At 33.3% G+C, this 14,771-nt stretch overlaps 1 protein-coding gene across 1 annotated transcript; it reads left to right on the top strand.

The window, feature by feature from the left end:
* The first annotated feature begins 8,326 nt into the window (after positions 1 to 8,326).
* LOC124100025 (olfactory receptor 5K1) lies at positions 8,327 to 9,295 on the top strand. Its single transcript, XM_046455334.1, has one exon. The coding sequence runs from the start codon at positions 8,327 to 8,329 to the stop codon at positions 9,293 to 9,295; it is 969 nt and encodes a 322-aa protein (XP_046311290.1).
* Positions 9,296 to 14,771: the final 5,476 nt, after the last annotated feature.

Below are 14,771 nucleotides of genomic sequence, written 5' to 3'. Positions count from 1 at the left end.
TCCTCTATGTGTATGTTTCTTATATAAATTCTGAGCTTAATTTTAAAATATGATTGCACTATTGAGTATATGCTTATAATTTTGTGGTTCAGGTTGGAATTTCATCTGAAGCGTTGGTCATTCTTAGTGTTGATGATATGAGAGAAGAGCTAAGCCCTCATAAAAGAAAATAGGAGCAGATCTCTGGCTTCCTCTTCTGTTCTTTGTGTTCTTAGAAATGGGTCTCTGGAGCTCAGCCATGGCTGAACTTCCACATGACTGGGGAAAGTCAGCATCTCTCTCTCAGAGGTAGGTTTGGAGATAGGGATGACTCCCAATAGGGGCCCATTAGCACAAGATGAGCAACTCACTCATATAAAACAAATTATCAAGATCAGAAACCTTCATAAGCTATTTCCATATCCTGATTTGCCAAAATCAGTTACGACATGCATCACAATTGAATTATTAATAATAAACACCAGATTAAACATGACTTACTTTAAAAAGTAACTAGAATGATTCCAGATTATCTCAATATATCATCCTCACTGTTCTGCATGATAATATGCTACCTTGAAAGGGAGACAATAAAGAAGAATCATCGATAGTCAGTGGGCAAACACTCATAACTTGGGAGGCCTATGAGAGTAGGTCATACAGTGGATGTCACTTGCCATATGCTTTTTCAGTGAGGAAGGATTGAGAACTACTCTTCTATTTGTATGTCACTACTCTTTTCCAGTAATTATTCCCTAGTCTCGTAGACACATGTATGAGTGATCCCTCTTACTCTTCTCGTTCGGACCATAGAGAATGTGAATCATACAGCAAGTCCCTCTTATGGTTCCCATGGTTTGGACAGCAGTAGCGACTACCTCCCCAGAGGGAAAGTGAATTTCAGGAAAAAAAAATTAGAGCTATAAAGTCCCTTGACTCCTTACACATGGAGATTTGCTCTCTAAGGCTAGTATTATTTTGTAATGTAAAAGGCAATGTTTTCAAAGTGTTTTTAACACCCCCAAGCAGAGTAAGCTATAATCCACCAGTTCCTCCCATAGAATGTATGATTATAATATAGACTTTATCACTTTACATTCTAATTACTTGTTTACATGACTGCTTTGCCAGTTCACTGAGAAGTCAAAGCAAACATACCTTACACTACCTTGAATTATTATTGCTATTAGCATTTTGTTTGCTGTTGTGATAATCACTATCAAGTCTTGATCAATGAATCAAATATGATTAGGAAAAAAAGCAACAACATTCATCACATTCAGTCTGAGGTCTATTTGACACACACAAAGTTGTTTTCCTGAAACTCAGATTGATGGGTTTAGTATTTTGACAAATTTTATTCAGGGCCAACTTCATATAATTCAAGATCCATAATTTAGCATTCTGGACTCCTCATCGTAACTCATCTGTAACTTTTATACCACTGAATTCTCCTCTTACCACCCCTCCTGAATGCCAGACCATCTGGTTTATTCTAAACCACAAAGTCACAGAGGCCGCTCTCCAGGCTACAATTCTATTTTCTACCTTATTTTTCTCCCTTAAATAGTTCATTCAGTTCCAAAACTTTAAGTATCTGTGCTGATGACTCCTAATCTTCAGTCTTTTATATTCAACTGCCTCTTCAGTGTCTTCACTTAGATAACTGATAGGCATTTCAAACTCAGCATGAAAAAAAATCAAATTCATATTTCTACCTTCTCATTTCTCAGAATATTCCTCCTCCTGTCTCCTTCAGTTCAATAGACGCAACCACCTTGCCCTTAGATACCTAGGGGGTAAAAAAAGGAAAGGAAAAAACTATACATCTCATTGTTGACTTCCTTTTACACACTTGAATCTCACTCTCAAATCTAAATCATGAATAAAGCCTGTGGAATCATCCTCCCAATCATAACTGGAATTCACCTATGCTTCTCCATATATACTACTATCACCCTACTTCTGAACTACTAAAATATTCTAGTAACTGGTCTCTCCATTTCCATTCCTGGGCATGTTTCTTTTTAAAATGTAAATATGATAATGTCATTTTTCTACTTTAAAAATTTCATTTGGTAATCAGAATAAAGGCCACCCAAAAACAACCTCATTCAAATCTGCAGAATCTATGAATACGTTATGATATGTGGCATGACAAAATGAAAGTTGCAGATGGAATTAAAGTGGCTTATCAGCTTCCTGATGGGGAAGGTATCCAGGTGGGCCTAATTATGACACTACATATTAAAGACAGAAGCAGTTGAGTTGGAATAAAGGAATACAATGTGAGAAAGATGAAGCTGGCCAGCTGTGAAGATGAAAGGGGCCATGAACCAAGGAATGAGACCAATCTGTAGAACAAGAAGAGTCTTCACAAGAAATGATGCCTTGCCCACACCTTGATTTTAGCTCATTGACGCCATTTCAGACATAACTTCCAAAACTGTGAGATAATAATAAATCTGTGTTATTTTAAGCTCCTGAGTTTGTGATAACTTATTTTAGCAGCAACAGAAAATGAATACATCCTCCCAAGGTTTCTTATGGATCTGAAAATAAAATGCAGGCCCCATACTTTTTGTTAAAATCCTATGAGATTAATCCTTCCATTCATCTCTCACCACTTTCCCTGGCATTTATGGATTTCACAAACATACATAGCTTATACCTGCCTTAAGAAATTTCCACTACCTCTCATTGTACTTAATACATTCTTCCCCAATTCACCATAACTGGCTTCTTGTTACTCATCTTTTCCTACAGACTTTTTAAACATTCTCCATGATTGCTTTAATTAACTTCTGCAGCAGAAATCTTGTGTAAAAATCCCCAAACCTCAATGGCCTACAATGACAAATATTAAAGTTTACACTCAAGGGATGGCAGATCTTTGTACACGTGATGAACCACAAGAACTTACGAGACCTGAGTTTTCATATTTATCTGATTTAAAATAACTCTCCATCAATCTTTATCACATTACCCTATTTTGACTTCAGTATAGGGCTTATTGATTTTTTCTTTTTTCTTTTATTTTTCTTATTCATGTATTTATTTATATCTGACTCCCTTATCTTCTATATTAAGCTATAATACAGTAGTATAAAAATAGAATGTATATTTGTGATGGCATACTATAGACACTATACAGTATTTTTTGTACAAGTGCATTACTAAATGACAGCTGATTTGTGGTTCTTAATATGAGGATTTTTTAAAAAATTCAGTAAGTACAAAAAGTTTTATAAATGTGTAAGAAAATTATGAAAAATGATCATTTGCATGGATTCCCACAAATCTTTCCACAGAGCCCACATTGGTCAGGGATAGTCCATGGAGACTGCTGAACACCCAAAGGATGGAGACTTCAGAAAGTCAAGATAAGTAATTGCTATCATTTGAATCTTAAATGAACAATAAAGTCTTGTTCTTTGGCACCACTGGGAGGTGATGGATCCTTTAAGCTGTGGATACTAGTGAGATATCTGCTGGTCACTGGGAGCAGCCTGTGAAAGGGAAGGTGTGATCCCACCATATCCTCTCCTCTCTTTTGCATAGCAGCTATGAGATAGCAGTTTTACTCTGCCTCATGCTTCTGCCACAATGTGCTGCCTCACTAGAGACCAAGAGCAACAGAGCAAAACAGCCATAGACTGAAGCCACCAAAATCATGAGACAAAATAAATCTTTTCTCTTCCTATGTTGATTTTCTCAGGTGTCTGTTACAATGACAGAAAGCTGCCTATCATAGTAATTAACCAAATAAATTGATACTTGATTTTGATGGTTACTAAAGAGTCATGACACTACAAATATTGGAAAAATATTGAACTTTCAATAAACTGTTTCTGGATTTGCAACAGATTTAAAGATTTTTTTAGTAACCAAGGCTTAAGATAAAAACATATTATAATTTCAACTGAGCATGGTGGCACATGCTTGCAATTCCAGGAACTCGGAAGCCTAAGGCAAAAGAATGACAAATTCAAAGCCAGCCTCATCAACTTAGAGAAGCCCTAAGCAACTTAGCAAGATCTTATCTCAAAAAAATAAAATAAAAAGGTCTGGGATGTGACTCAGTGGTTGAACAACCTTGGGTTCAATCCCCAGGACCAAAAAAAAAAAAAAAGATATAATTTCAAAGATTTCAGAAATTGTGTTTTGTCATTTTAAAAAAAAAGATGAGATTTATCCCATGCATATGTAATTTAATCAAAATGGACTCTAGTATCATATACAACTAAAAAGAACGAATTTTAAAAAAACAGATGAGAAAGGTTATAGTTTCCAACTCATACCAGGCCCTCTCCCCTCTGAAATAACCAATCCTAATTCCATTACCACTTTCTCCATGAAGCCTTTGCTGACCAATCCATTAGGAACTTTTCCTTCATGTTTGGTATTTTATATTCAGATTGGTGACTAGGATAAATAGGATAAACTCAAATTAAAATCAAAACATTTGTTTAGAAATGGGCATGTGCCTTACCCACTAGATCTCAAGGGATACATTTAATTATTCTAATTTAGTATGCCTTGGATGTTCAGAAGATTGGGTCTCCCATGTTGTGTTCTGATGTCAATATCAAATAAATCCCTTTAGAATTATTTTGAGTATTTTAACCATGTTCTACCAATGACATAAATATTATCATTGGCTTCTTTGCAGAAATATTCTCTTAAATGTTTAAGAAGATACATTTTTATTGCTGGACCTGCTTTAAAAATTAACATTAGGAGACCAACTTGCCTCTAAAACTCTCATCAGGGAAATTCAGGTAAGAAAGAATTTAATATATATTTTTGCTAAAATATTAACCTCTGAAATATTTATTTCTCTAAGTTATTTACAAGAATTTTTCCTTGAAATTATAATTTTTTATTTTTTAAGATTCTTCCCTGTACTCTAGATCACTGAATAAATAATTGTCACTCATTTGCCTCACTTCTGAATTCAAGATAAGCCTAAATTTACCAAAAAAAAAAAAAAAATTAGAATATATTTTGGCAATAATAACAGAATGCAATAGTAAAGTTTTTGAAACTTCTTTGAATAATATAGTTTACCATATACCTTACAACATGATAAAATGGATTAATAGCCTCTACCATGAAGTAGAATTTAAAGGTCTTGTGTAGGGCATTCCTCATATGCTAAACAAATTACATGAGCAAGGACTTTCATTTCAATACAGTCTTTTAAACTCTCAATGTAATATTACAGAGGATTCTAGTTTCCCTTTGGATTCCTAGAGCGATAAAGTATCAATGTAAAATTTATTTCTGTTTAATCAATTATAATCAACTGGGAAAACTGAAGGAAATCATTATGTTAAGTGACTTAAAGCTGGCAAGGGTAACATTTAATTTAAAATATTTATATTGCACAGATTATAAATGTTATCTTTTTTCCCAGTGATGTTCTTAAAGTTCTCATCCCCAAGTAATCTGAGATTTACAAGTCAGCAATATTATCAGGAAACCAAAAAAGAGATTGTCCTATATCTCTACAAAAAAAGTTTTTCTCTGTTCCTGAAATTTGGAGCATAGCTGGAATCAATCATCATCCAGATAAATATCCACCTGGAAATATCTAAAAGAGGCAACAGAGAGGTTAAAAAAAAATGCAGATAGAATAGAGCAGGTATACCATAAATGTCAGGTCAGTGAATAATAATCCTCAAAGTACCTAAATTGAAGTAATTTAAATCAAAATAAAATGTTCCCCAATAGATAAGAATTCTATAAAGATATATCTAAGGAGTAGAAAAAAGAAGTTTTCAAAACATCCTGAAATTTTAATAAATGTAAATACATTGACTCTGAGAAGGGTAAAAGTTGACAACAAAGAGATATTGCTTTCCATAGAAAAAAAGTGACCTCAAGAATGCTTACTATAATATGTGAGTATATTACTGAATGATTTGAGATGAATGCAGTATTGTCAGTAAATTATTATTATTCCTAACTGTCAAGGCCTTTCTCACAGCAGTGATGTTGTGCTCTATATAACTGTAAAGCACAGCAAACATTAGCCAGGTCCCCAATGATTACTGTGGTCTTGTCAAGTTATAAAACGAGGAGACTAAGAGCATGCTATTTTATTTTTTGAATAAAAATTTGTTTCCTGATTATAACAGTAATAGAAGTTGTAGGGAATCTGAAATAAGAAAATACAAAAAAGGGAAATATCTATTATTTTCATCACAGAGAAAATTAGCATTAACATTTTCACGTGTTTTCATGACTTTTATATTTATATGTACTTACTTATTTGAAAATTAGAATTATTCTGTATATAAAACCCTTTGATTTGTTTTTCACATAATATTTTGTATTTATTATATCATTTTTAAGGATTGTACAATATGCCATCATATGGATGATCAGCATTTGCTTACTCATACTGATCTTTAGGTATTTTGCTTTAGTCAATATTGTATATGATTTCAGTAGACATAATTATATGTGAACCTTAAGTTTCTGATTATTTCTTTCTGGAAGATTTAACATTTTCAGAGGATAAACATTTAAGAGTTTCATTAATCCATTATCAAATAATTTTTCCTCCAACATCTATGATAACCATTAAAGCAATTAGAATTCAATTTCATTACATTACAGAGAACATTGAATATTATCATTTTTTAATCTTGCTATATTATTAAGCAAAATAAATAAGCTCACATAGTTGTTTGAAATGATAGTTAATGATAGTTCTCTGATTAGTAATGAAGGCAGACATTTTTGGTATATTAAAAAATTGCTTTTTCTTTGAGAGTTTTGTTTCTGCCATTAATCTATTTTCTACTAATTATTCCTATTTGTTTTTATAACTTTGTATAGAAAAAAACTAGAGAAATAGTCTAGTTACTACAAATAATCTCCAAATTTGTATTTGACATTTTAATTTTTTCAGATTTTTGAATATATATGAATTTAGCAATTTTAAACTCTTAGAATATCTCACATTTCTTTCAATAGCATTTAAGCTTTTTATGTACGTGAACAGATAATTTAGCATTGCATTAATAAGTGGTATTATAAATAATTCACAAGGTTTTTAGAGCCCCCTTTCTTTTCCCTCTTCCTTTATATCTCCATCTTCCTTGTTTTAATTTATTGTACTTTCCCTACTCATACCCTGGTATTAAACACTTTTAAATAGCCCTCCTTTTCCCTAAAGCATTTAATTTTAACCATATATTCCAATACTATTAGAGATAATACATTATTTAGAACATGCAAATTAAAATGATAAAATACATATAACATAAAATTTGCCATTTTATCCATATTTGACTGCACAGTTCAATGGTATTAATTACATTTGTAATTGTCATAAGTACAAATATCACTATTACTCATATCCAGAACTTTCCCATCTTTCCAAATTGAAACTCAGTAACCATTAAAACAGAGTTCCCCATCACACCTCCTCTGAAAATCAACACTTTATATTCTATTTCTATGAATTTACTCTTATGCCTACTCTTATGCCTTGTATAAATGAAATCATAAAATACGTTTTGTTTGTATCTACCTTATTTCACTTAGCAGGAAGGTTCATCAATGTAGTAATGCATTAAAGTTTTATTTTTTTAAGAATATTTGATTTTATATGTATACCACATTTTATGCATTCATTTGTCTTTGGACATTTAGGTCATTTCTACCTTTTAGCTACCATGAACAATGATTCTATGAACACTGATGGACAACAATAATCTTTTAAACAACATTGTTGCAGGGGGAGCGCCAGGGATTGAACTCAGGCCCATTTGACCACTGAGCCACATCCCCAGCGCTATTTTGTATTTATTTAGAGATAGGGTCTCACTGAGTTGCTTAGCACCTCACCATTGCTGAGGCTGGCTTTGAATTCGAGATCCTCCTGCCTCAGCCTCCCAAGATTACAGATTACAGGTATGCACCACTGAGCTTAAACAATATTCTTAATCACCATACATATATTATCATTAAACTTGTTTAGAAACATAATATGAACTTCTGACACATAACACATGAATCAGCTTTACCCAACCATTACAAAGAAGCATTTTACACTGTTTATGTTTCTCAAGAATTCAAAGCCATCTTTATGCACTTAATCATAAATTTCCTTGAAAATAGGCTGGGAAAATGTTCAGTAAGTGAACAAAGGAGTTTTAGACTGGAAACATGGATTCTTCCTCAGAACTAGGCACTCACCAAAGTCCAGGTGAAATGTGGTACTATTATGAAAGATGCTTCTCTTCCTTCGAACCAAAGAAGGCTCAATAGTGTTTGGGGCTCATCATAAACTAACACCTTATTTCCCAATTTTTTTTCTCAGAAGTCAGGAATGATTAAAGAAAATCACACCATGAAAAATGAGTTTGTCCTCACAGGATTTACAGATCACCCAGACCTGAAGGCCCTTCTATTTGTGATGTTCTTGACCATCTATCTGATCACCATGGTGGGGAATCTAGGGTTGGTGGCCTTGATTTTTAAACAGCGTCAACTTCACACACCAATGTACATCTTTCTGGGCAACCTGGCTCTTGTGGATTCCTGTTGTGCCTGTGCTATCACTCCTAAGATGTTAGAGAACTTCTTTTCTGAGGACAGAAGGATCTCCCTTCATGAATGTATTATACAATTTTATATTCTTTGCACTGTGGAAACTGCAGACTGCTTTCTTCTGGCAGCAATGGCCTATGACCGCTATGTGGCCATATGCAGTCCTCTGCAGTATCACACCATGATGTCAAAGAAACTCTGTGTTCAGATGACCACAGGAGCCTTCATAGCTGGAAACCTGCACTCCATGATTCATGTAGGTCTACTCTTTAGGTTAGCTTTCTGTGGGTCTCATCAAATCAACCACTTTTACTGTGATATTCTTCCTTTGTACAGACTCTCCTGTGTTGACCCATATGTCAATGAACTTGTGCTCTTTGTCTTTTCAGGCTCTATTCAAGTCTTCACTATAGGTAGTGTCTTAATTTCTTATGTCTACATTGTTTTTACAATTTTCAAAATGAAATCTAAAGAAGGAAGGGTTAAAGCTTTTTCCACCTGTGCCTCTCACTTTTTATCTGTTTCATTATTCTATGGATCTCTTTTCTTCATGTATATTAGACCAAATTTACTTGAAGAAGGAGATAAAGATATACCTGCTGCTCTTTTGTTTACAATAGTAGTTCCCTTACTAAATCCTTTCATTTATAGCCTGAGAAATAAGGAAGTAAAAAGTGCCTTGCAAAAAATTCTGATAAAGATAACAATCTCAAGAAAGTTTAAACAAATGACCTCTACTGTAACTTAATGATTTAGATGCATCAAAACCTTCCACCTGAGATCACACAGGTAAAATTCATAAATTGGATATAAGTTATTTATCTACCATAGTAGATATCTTGACCTCCCTCTTCTGGGTCCAGAGGAAATCAAAGGGCATCATTTTTGTTCTTCTGACGTCACATAATACCAGTAAATGCAGAGTTTTGTTTTCATGTCCCTAACAGGAGGTCTCTCTTGTTCATAATCCCCCAAATTTCTCTGAAATGTTTCACTGTCACCCATCTCCATTCAGAGGATACCCCCTGAGAATTTAAGTCTCCGAGTCCAGTCCCAGCAAATAACACCTCTTCCCTCTGATGTTCCATTGTTTCTAACTCACTGAATCTTTAATCCCAGAATGATACCTAGATTATCATTGTCATCCTGCTCTGGCCTCCACGTCTTAATTTAGCAGTAAATCCACACTGCTCTTGCTGCTGTCTGAAATGGTAGGAAAGGTACTTACTCAGAATAGAATCATAGACTGGATTTATCTGAGAGTTATTGGTATAAGTAGGAAAAAAAACTCACAAAATCAATCCTTTTAAAATATTGACCAATATTTTATAGTAAGTAGAGAAAAGCAGAGATTTATTTAGGACTTTAGTTTCTTGAAAATAAAAATAAAATACATGGAAATAAATATTTATCTTGTATTTAATCAATGATTTTAATAACAAATATGGATTAAAATAATGAATGGATTAAAATAATATTTTAAAAATTAAAATAATGAATTAAGTGTCAAGTATTTTCCTGAGTATTATTTTCTAGATTAAAGTATAGTAACTTGATAAAAATTTTAATGTCAAGAAATGATAGTAGTAGTAATAATAATATTGGGTCAAGTTTGTAAAAATATTCAAAGGCTCCTCAAATTTTATCAAAGGTTCCATTTATTCCTTTTGGTATGAATTATTCTCTATTGAACGTCTTACATGTGTTTCTTTGTTTTTTTACTCACTTTGTTGTTCTAACTCTACCAGACCATTTATTAATGGGATTGTACATTTTATCCAAGCAGTTCTCCAATGCTACTTTCATTAACATCAAAATATCTGTTCAATCTTTGTAAAGATCACTTACTACTAAATTTCTGTAATGTTTACTATTAATGCTGAAAATCAGTGGGCAGCACATTTCAAACGGGTAAAGATAGATACCAAGGTGAAGCAGGGAGGGATAGTTAAAAGCAAAGTAATTCTATACATGGTCAGTTTAGTCAGGGATCTTCATGTATTATGACAATTCTCACACATCCATAGCAGCACTGTCACTTCAGAGAATGGTATTTTGAGGGCTATGTGGTGAAAATCACCCTTTGGCTGATCAGTGAATGTCATATTGTTTCATTGTATATGCAAAGATTAGTACTTGAACTACTTGGTAGTTATTTCTAATGTTGCTAACACTATCTATCTTCTTAGATTTTAATTATTGGAGTTTTACTTGAATCCTACCTATTTCCTCTTATCTGGATGAATTGTCAAGTTATCTTGGTATGCAGTTTGGTGACCCTGAGAATATTTATTTATTCTGCATACTCATCTATAGACTCGCCATTTAACTCCCTTCCAGATCTTTCTTCTTGGGATGGAATTAGTCTCCAATTCAGTGTAGAAAAAGTGCTCTGAAATTGGCATTGTTTGGGGCAAGTCTACTTTATCAGTGTCTCATGACATAAATTTAAATATCATAAGTGATATTGATGAAGCATTAGGGAGGCAGAATATAATGACAGTCTTCCATTCTTCTCTAAAGTCATAATTCTAGAGCTACAAACTGTTGAAACTTAAATTCTTCAGTTTAATATAACTCTCAGATTACATTTTTAACCTATCTAGATGGGACTGTGTTTCAGAGTAGGGAAAAAATGTGTTTTAATATGAACTTATTCTTGTATCAGAGCAAATAAAAACTTCATTCCACCCTCTTATTTGCCATTCCATGTGTCTTTCAAAATTTTTAAACTAATATAGTCCTGAATTATTTCTATAACTTTGAGTTATCAATTTATTTATTTAAACAAACTTTTAACTAAATGTACATGTTATTTTCTATTTATTTTTTAAAGGATAGGCTTGATATTGGATTTGATTAATTCAGTCCTTCAGAAAATATGTACAAAACTATCTGTATCACATGCAGTGGCAAAAAAGAGAGGAAAAGAGGTATGCTATGATACAAACAAATTTACACAATAAATAAACAATTTTTATTTTAAAATATTTTATGTGCACTCAGATGGAGCATTAATATCCAGGATATATAAAGAACTCAAAAAATTTTAATACCCCCAAAAACCCAAATAACCCAGTTAATAAATTGGTAAAGGAACTGAACAAACAACTCCCAGAAGAAGAAATATAATCAATCAACAAATATATGAAAATATGCTCAACATCTTTAGCAATTAGAGAAATTCAAATCAAAACTTCACTGAGATTCCATCTCACTTCAGTCAGAATGGCAATCATCAAGAATATAAGTAACAATAAAGGTTGGCAAGGATGTGGGGGAGAAGGTACACTCATACATTGCTGGTGGGACTGCAAATTGGTTCAACCAGTATGGGAAACAGTATGGAGATTCCTCAGAAACCTTGAAATAGAATCACCATTTGACCCAGCTAGCCCACTCCTCAGTTTATACCCAAAGAACTAAAAATCAGCATACTACAGTGATGCAGCCACATCAATATTTATAGCAGCCCAATTCATAATAGCTAAACTATGGAATCAGCCTAGATACCCTTCAACAGATGAATGTATAAAGAAATTGGTACATATACACAATGGAATATTACTTAGCCTTAAAGAAAAAATGAAATTATGGCATTTGCCAATAAATGGATGCACCTGGAGACTATTATGCTAAGCAAAATAAGAAAATCCCCCTAATCCAAAGACCAGATGTTTTCTCTGATATGAGGATGCTAATTCATAATAAGGTGGCGGGGGGAGTAGAGGTATTTTGGACTAGAGAGAGGGGAGAGGAGGGGGTACGTGGGTTGGAAGGTAGTAGAATGAATGGAACATTATTACAACCTGTGTAACTCCACATAATGTACAGCCACATGAATGAGAATTTATACTCAATTTATGTATGCTGTATCAAAATGCAATCTACTGTAATGTGTAACTAATTAGAATAAATTTTAAAATATATTAAATTAGAATAAATATTAAAATATATTAAATTTTAAAAGGATCACACTTAAATATGTTATGTGTATATATTTAATAGTTATATTCATAACTTCATTTGATCTTCTATACTTCATGAGCCACATTTAGAAGAGGTTGTATCTTTCTTCAAAAGTTTACCTTTTATTAGTATCATCAAAACTTTACCTCATAACTTTACCTGTAAACCTTGGACTGATGGATAAACAACTTTCAAAAACTTTCCAAAGAGAATTTTACATGTACTCTAAAAAATATTTGTAATGATTTCATTTATAACTCTCTTATAACAAAAGCAACCTATTTGTAAATATTCTTAAGTAAAATTTTTATTACTTAACTAATCAAACTATTAAAAAGCAAACACACAACCTACAACTCACACAAGGATCTTTCCTTCTTTACTGTGCCTAAGCCAGTACCATGCAGTTTCTTACATACTAGTTTCTTACATACTAGTCTTTTTTAGTCTTTCAAAGTCCCTTAGGGCCAATCTCTGGTTTATGCTGCTTTTTACTATTTCCTTATGAAGCTGAATAGGAAAAGTTAAGGTTGATAATGCAAATTCTTCCATGTGCTCCCTTCTTACATTTTCTGGAAAGTAATAGATAAATGGCAGTTCCTATTTTAACCCAAGATTAACTGTAATACATGAATACTCTCTTGTTTTCCTGACTGTTCCTCTGTTTTATGTTTTTAAACATCCTTAATCAAATCAGAATAGGTTTTCCTTCATTTTTGTTTTTGTCCATATGTGTAAGTCTCATTGTTTCATTCAGCCAACCTGTTTTTGAGATTTACAATTGAACCACTGAGGTCTCAGGTGAAATAAAAATTAAATAAGACCTAATATCAACTTAAAAGAATAATATTTGTAATCAAGAAGATATTTTATGTTAACTCACATAAAATATTTTTGAAATATTAAAAAATGGTTTATTAGATACTATATTATTTAACAAATATATTAAGTCCAATACTAGGTATAATCAGGAAACATCTTTTTTTATACCTACAATCTGTTTGAGTCATTCCATAAGCAATTGGTTGGTGCTCACTGTCTCAGTAGATACATCATGAAAATGTTAATTTATGCCACTTATATCACTGTATTAAAGGGCTCAAATTCACTATAAGGGTCTCTCAACAACTTCCCACACTGACAAGATGAGCTGGGTTCAAAAGAGGTGGCTGCAACATTAAGTGAAGAAAATGGCAAGAAATCACACAACACAGAAGTAAATTTCATGTCGAGGATAGGATGGCTCTGCAACCTTAGGGTCAGCATCCACCCTGGACAGCGCTGAAAAGAGAGCATGTACCAGAAATCTCTTTATTTTTATAGGGGAGGGGGACCCACAAAGGAGATCCAATGGAATGTTCTTCACCAAATAAGGCAGGGGATAATGTTTCAAAGTTGGAGTCTTGTGTTGTGATGTCTTGTTTGATTGACATCTTGGCAAATCACAACCATCTCAGGTGCTGTGTGGGATCACAGGCAGAACAGAGGAAAGGCACACTTACATTGCACAGCCCAATCAACACACAATACCAGACCTGTTATAGCTCCAATGCACATAGCTCACACATACAGCCCATGGATGGCTCATGACAAAGGTCCAGACCAGACATGAAAGATATAACATGTTCTCCCTCTTAAGCCAAATCTTTCTCTCTCAAAACTAATTTTCACAGGCTGGATTTATAAACAAATAGCCTATGAGATGCAATGTAGTGTGCACATTGTTACCCCTGGTAACAATTCTTATAGAAGGGAAAAGAAAGAAGCATTTCGATGTTCAACATCTCTAGCTATTAGAGAAATGCAATTCAAAACTACTCTAAGATTTCATCTCACTCCAGTCAGAATGGCAGCTATTAAGAATACAAATAACAATAAATGTTGGCAAGGATGTGGGGGAAAAAGCACACTCATACATTGTTAATGGACTGCAAAATGGTGCAGTCAATATGGAAAGCAGTATAGAGATTCCTTGGAAAACTTGGAATGGAACCACCATTTGACCCAGCTATCCCTCTCCTCCGTCTATACCCAAAGGACTTAAAAACAGCATACTACAGGAACACAGCCACATCAATGTTTATAGCAGCACAATTCATAATAGCTAAACTGTAGAACCAATCTAGATGCCCATCGGTAGATGAATGAATAAAGAAAATGTGGCATATATATATACAATGGAATACTACTCAGTAATAAACGAGAATAAAATCATGACATTTGCAGGAAAATGGATGGAGTTGGAGAATAGAGTG

This window comes from Marmota monax, unplaced genomic scaffold (assembly GCF_021218885.2).
Source record: "Marmota monax isolate L192 unplaced genomic scaffold, Marmota_monax_Labrador192_F-V1.1 WCK01_AAM20220418_F8-fsc00053, whole genome shotgun sequence".
In the NCBI taxonomy this organism is placed as follows: Eukaryota; Metazoa; Chordata; class Mammalia; order Rodentia; family Sciuridae; genus Marmota; species Marmota monax.
This window is presented reverse-complemented; position numbering and strand designations above follow the sequence as displayed.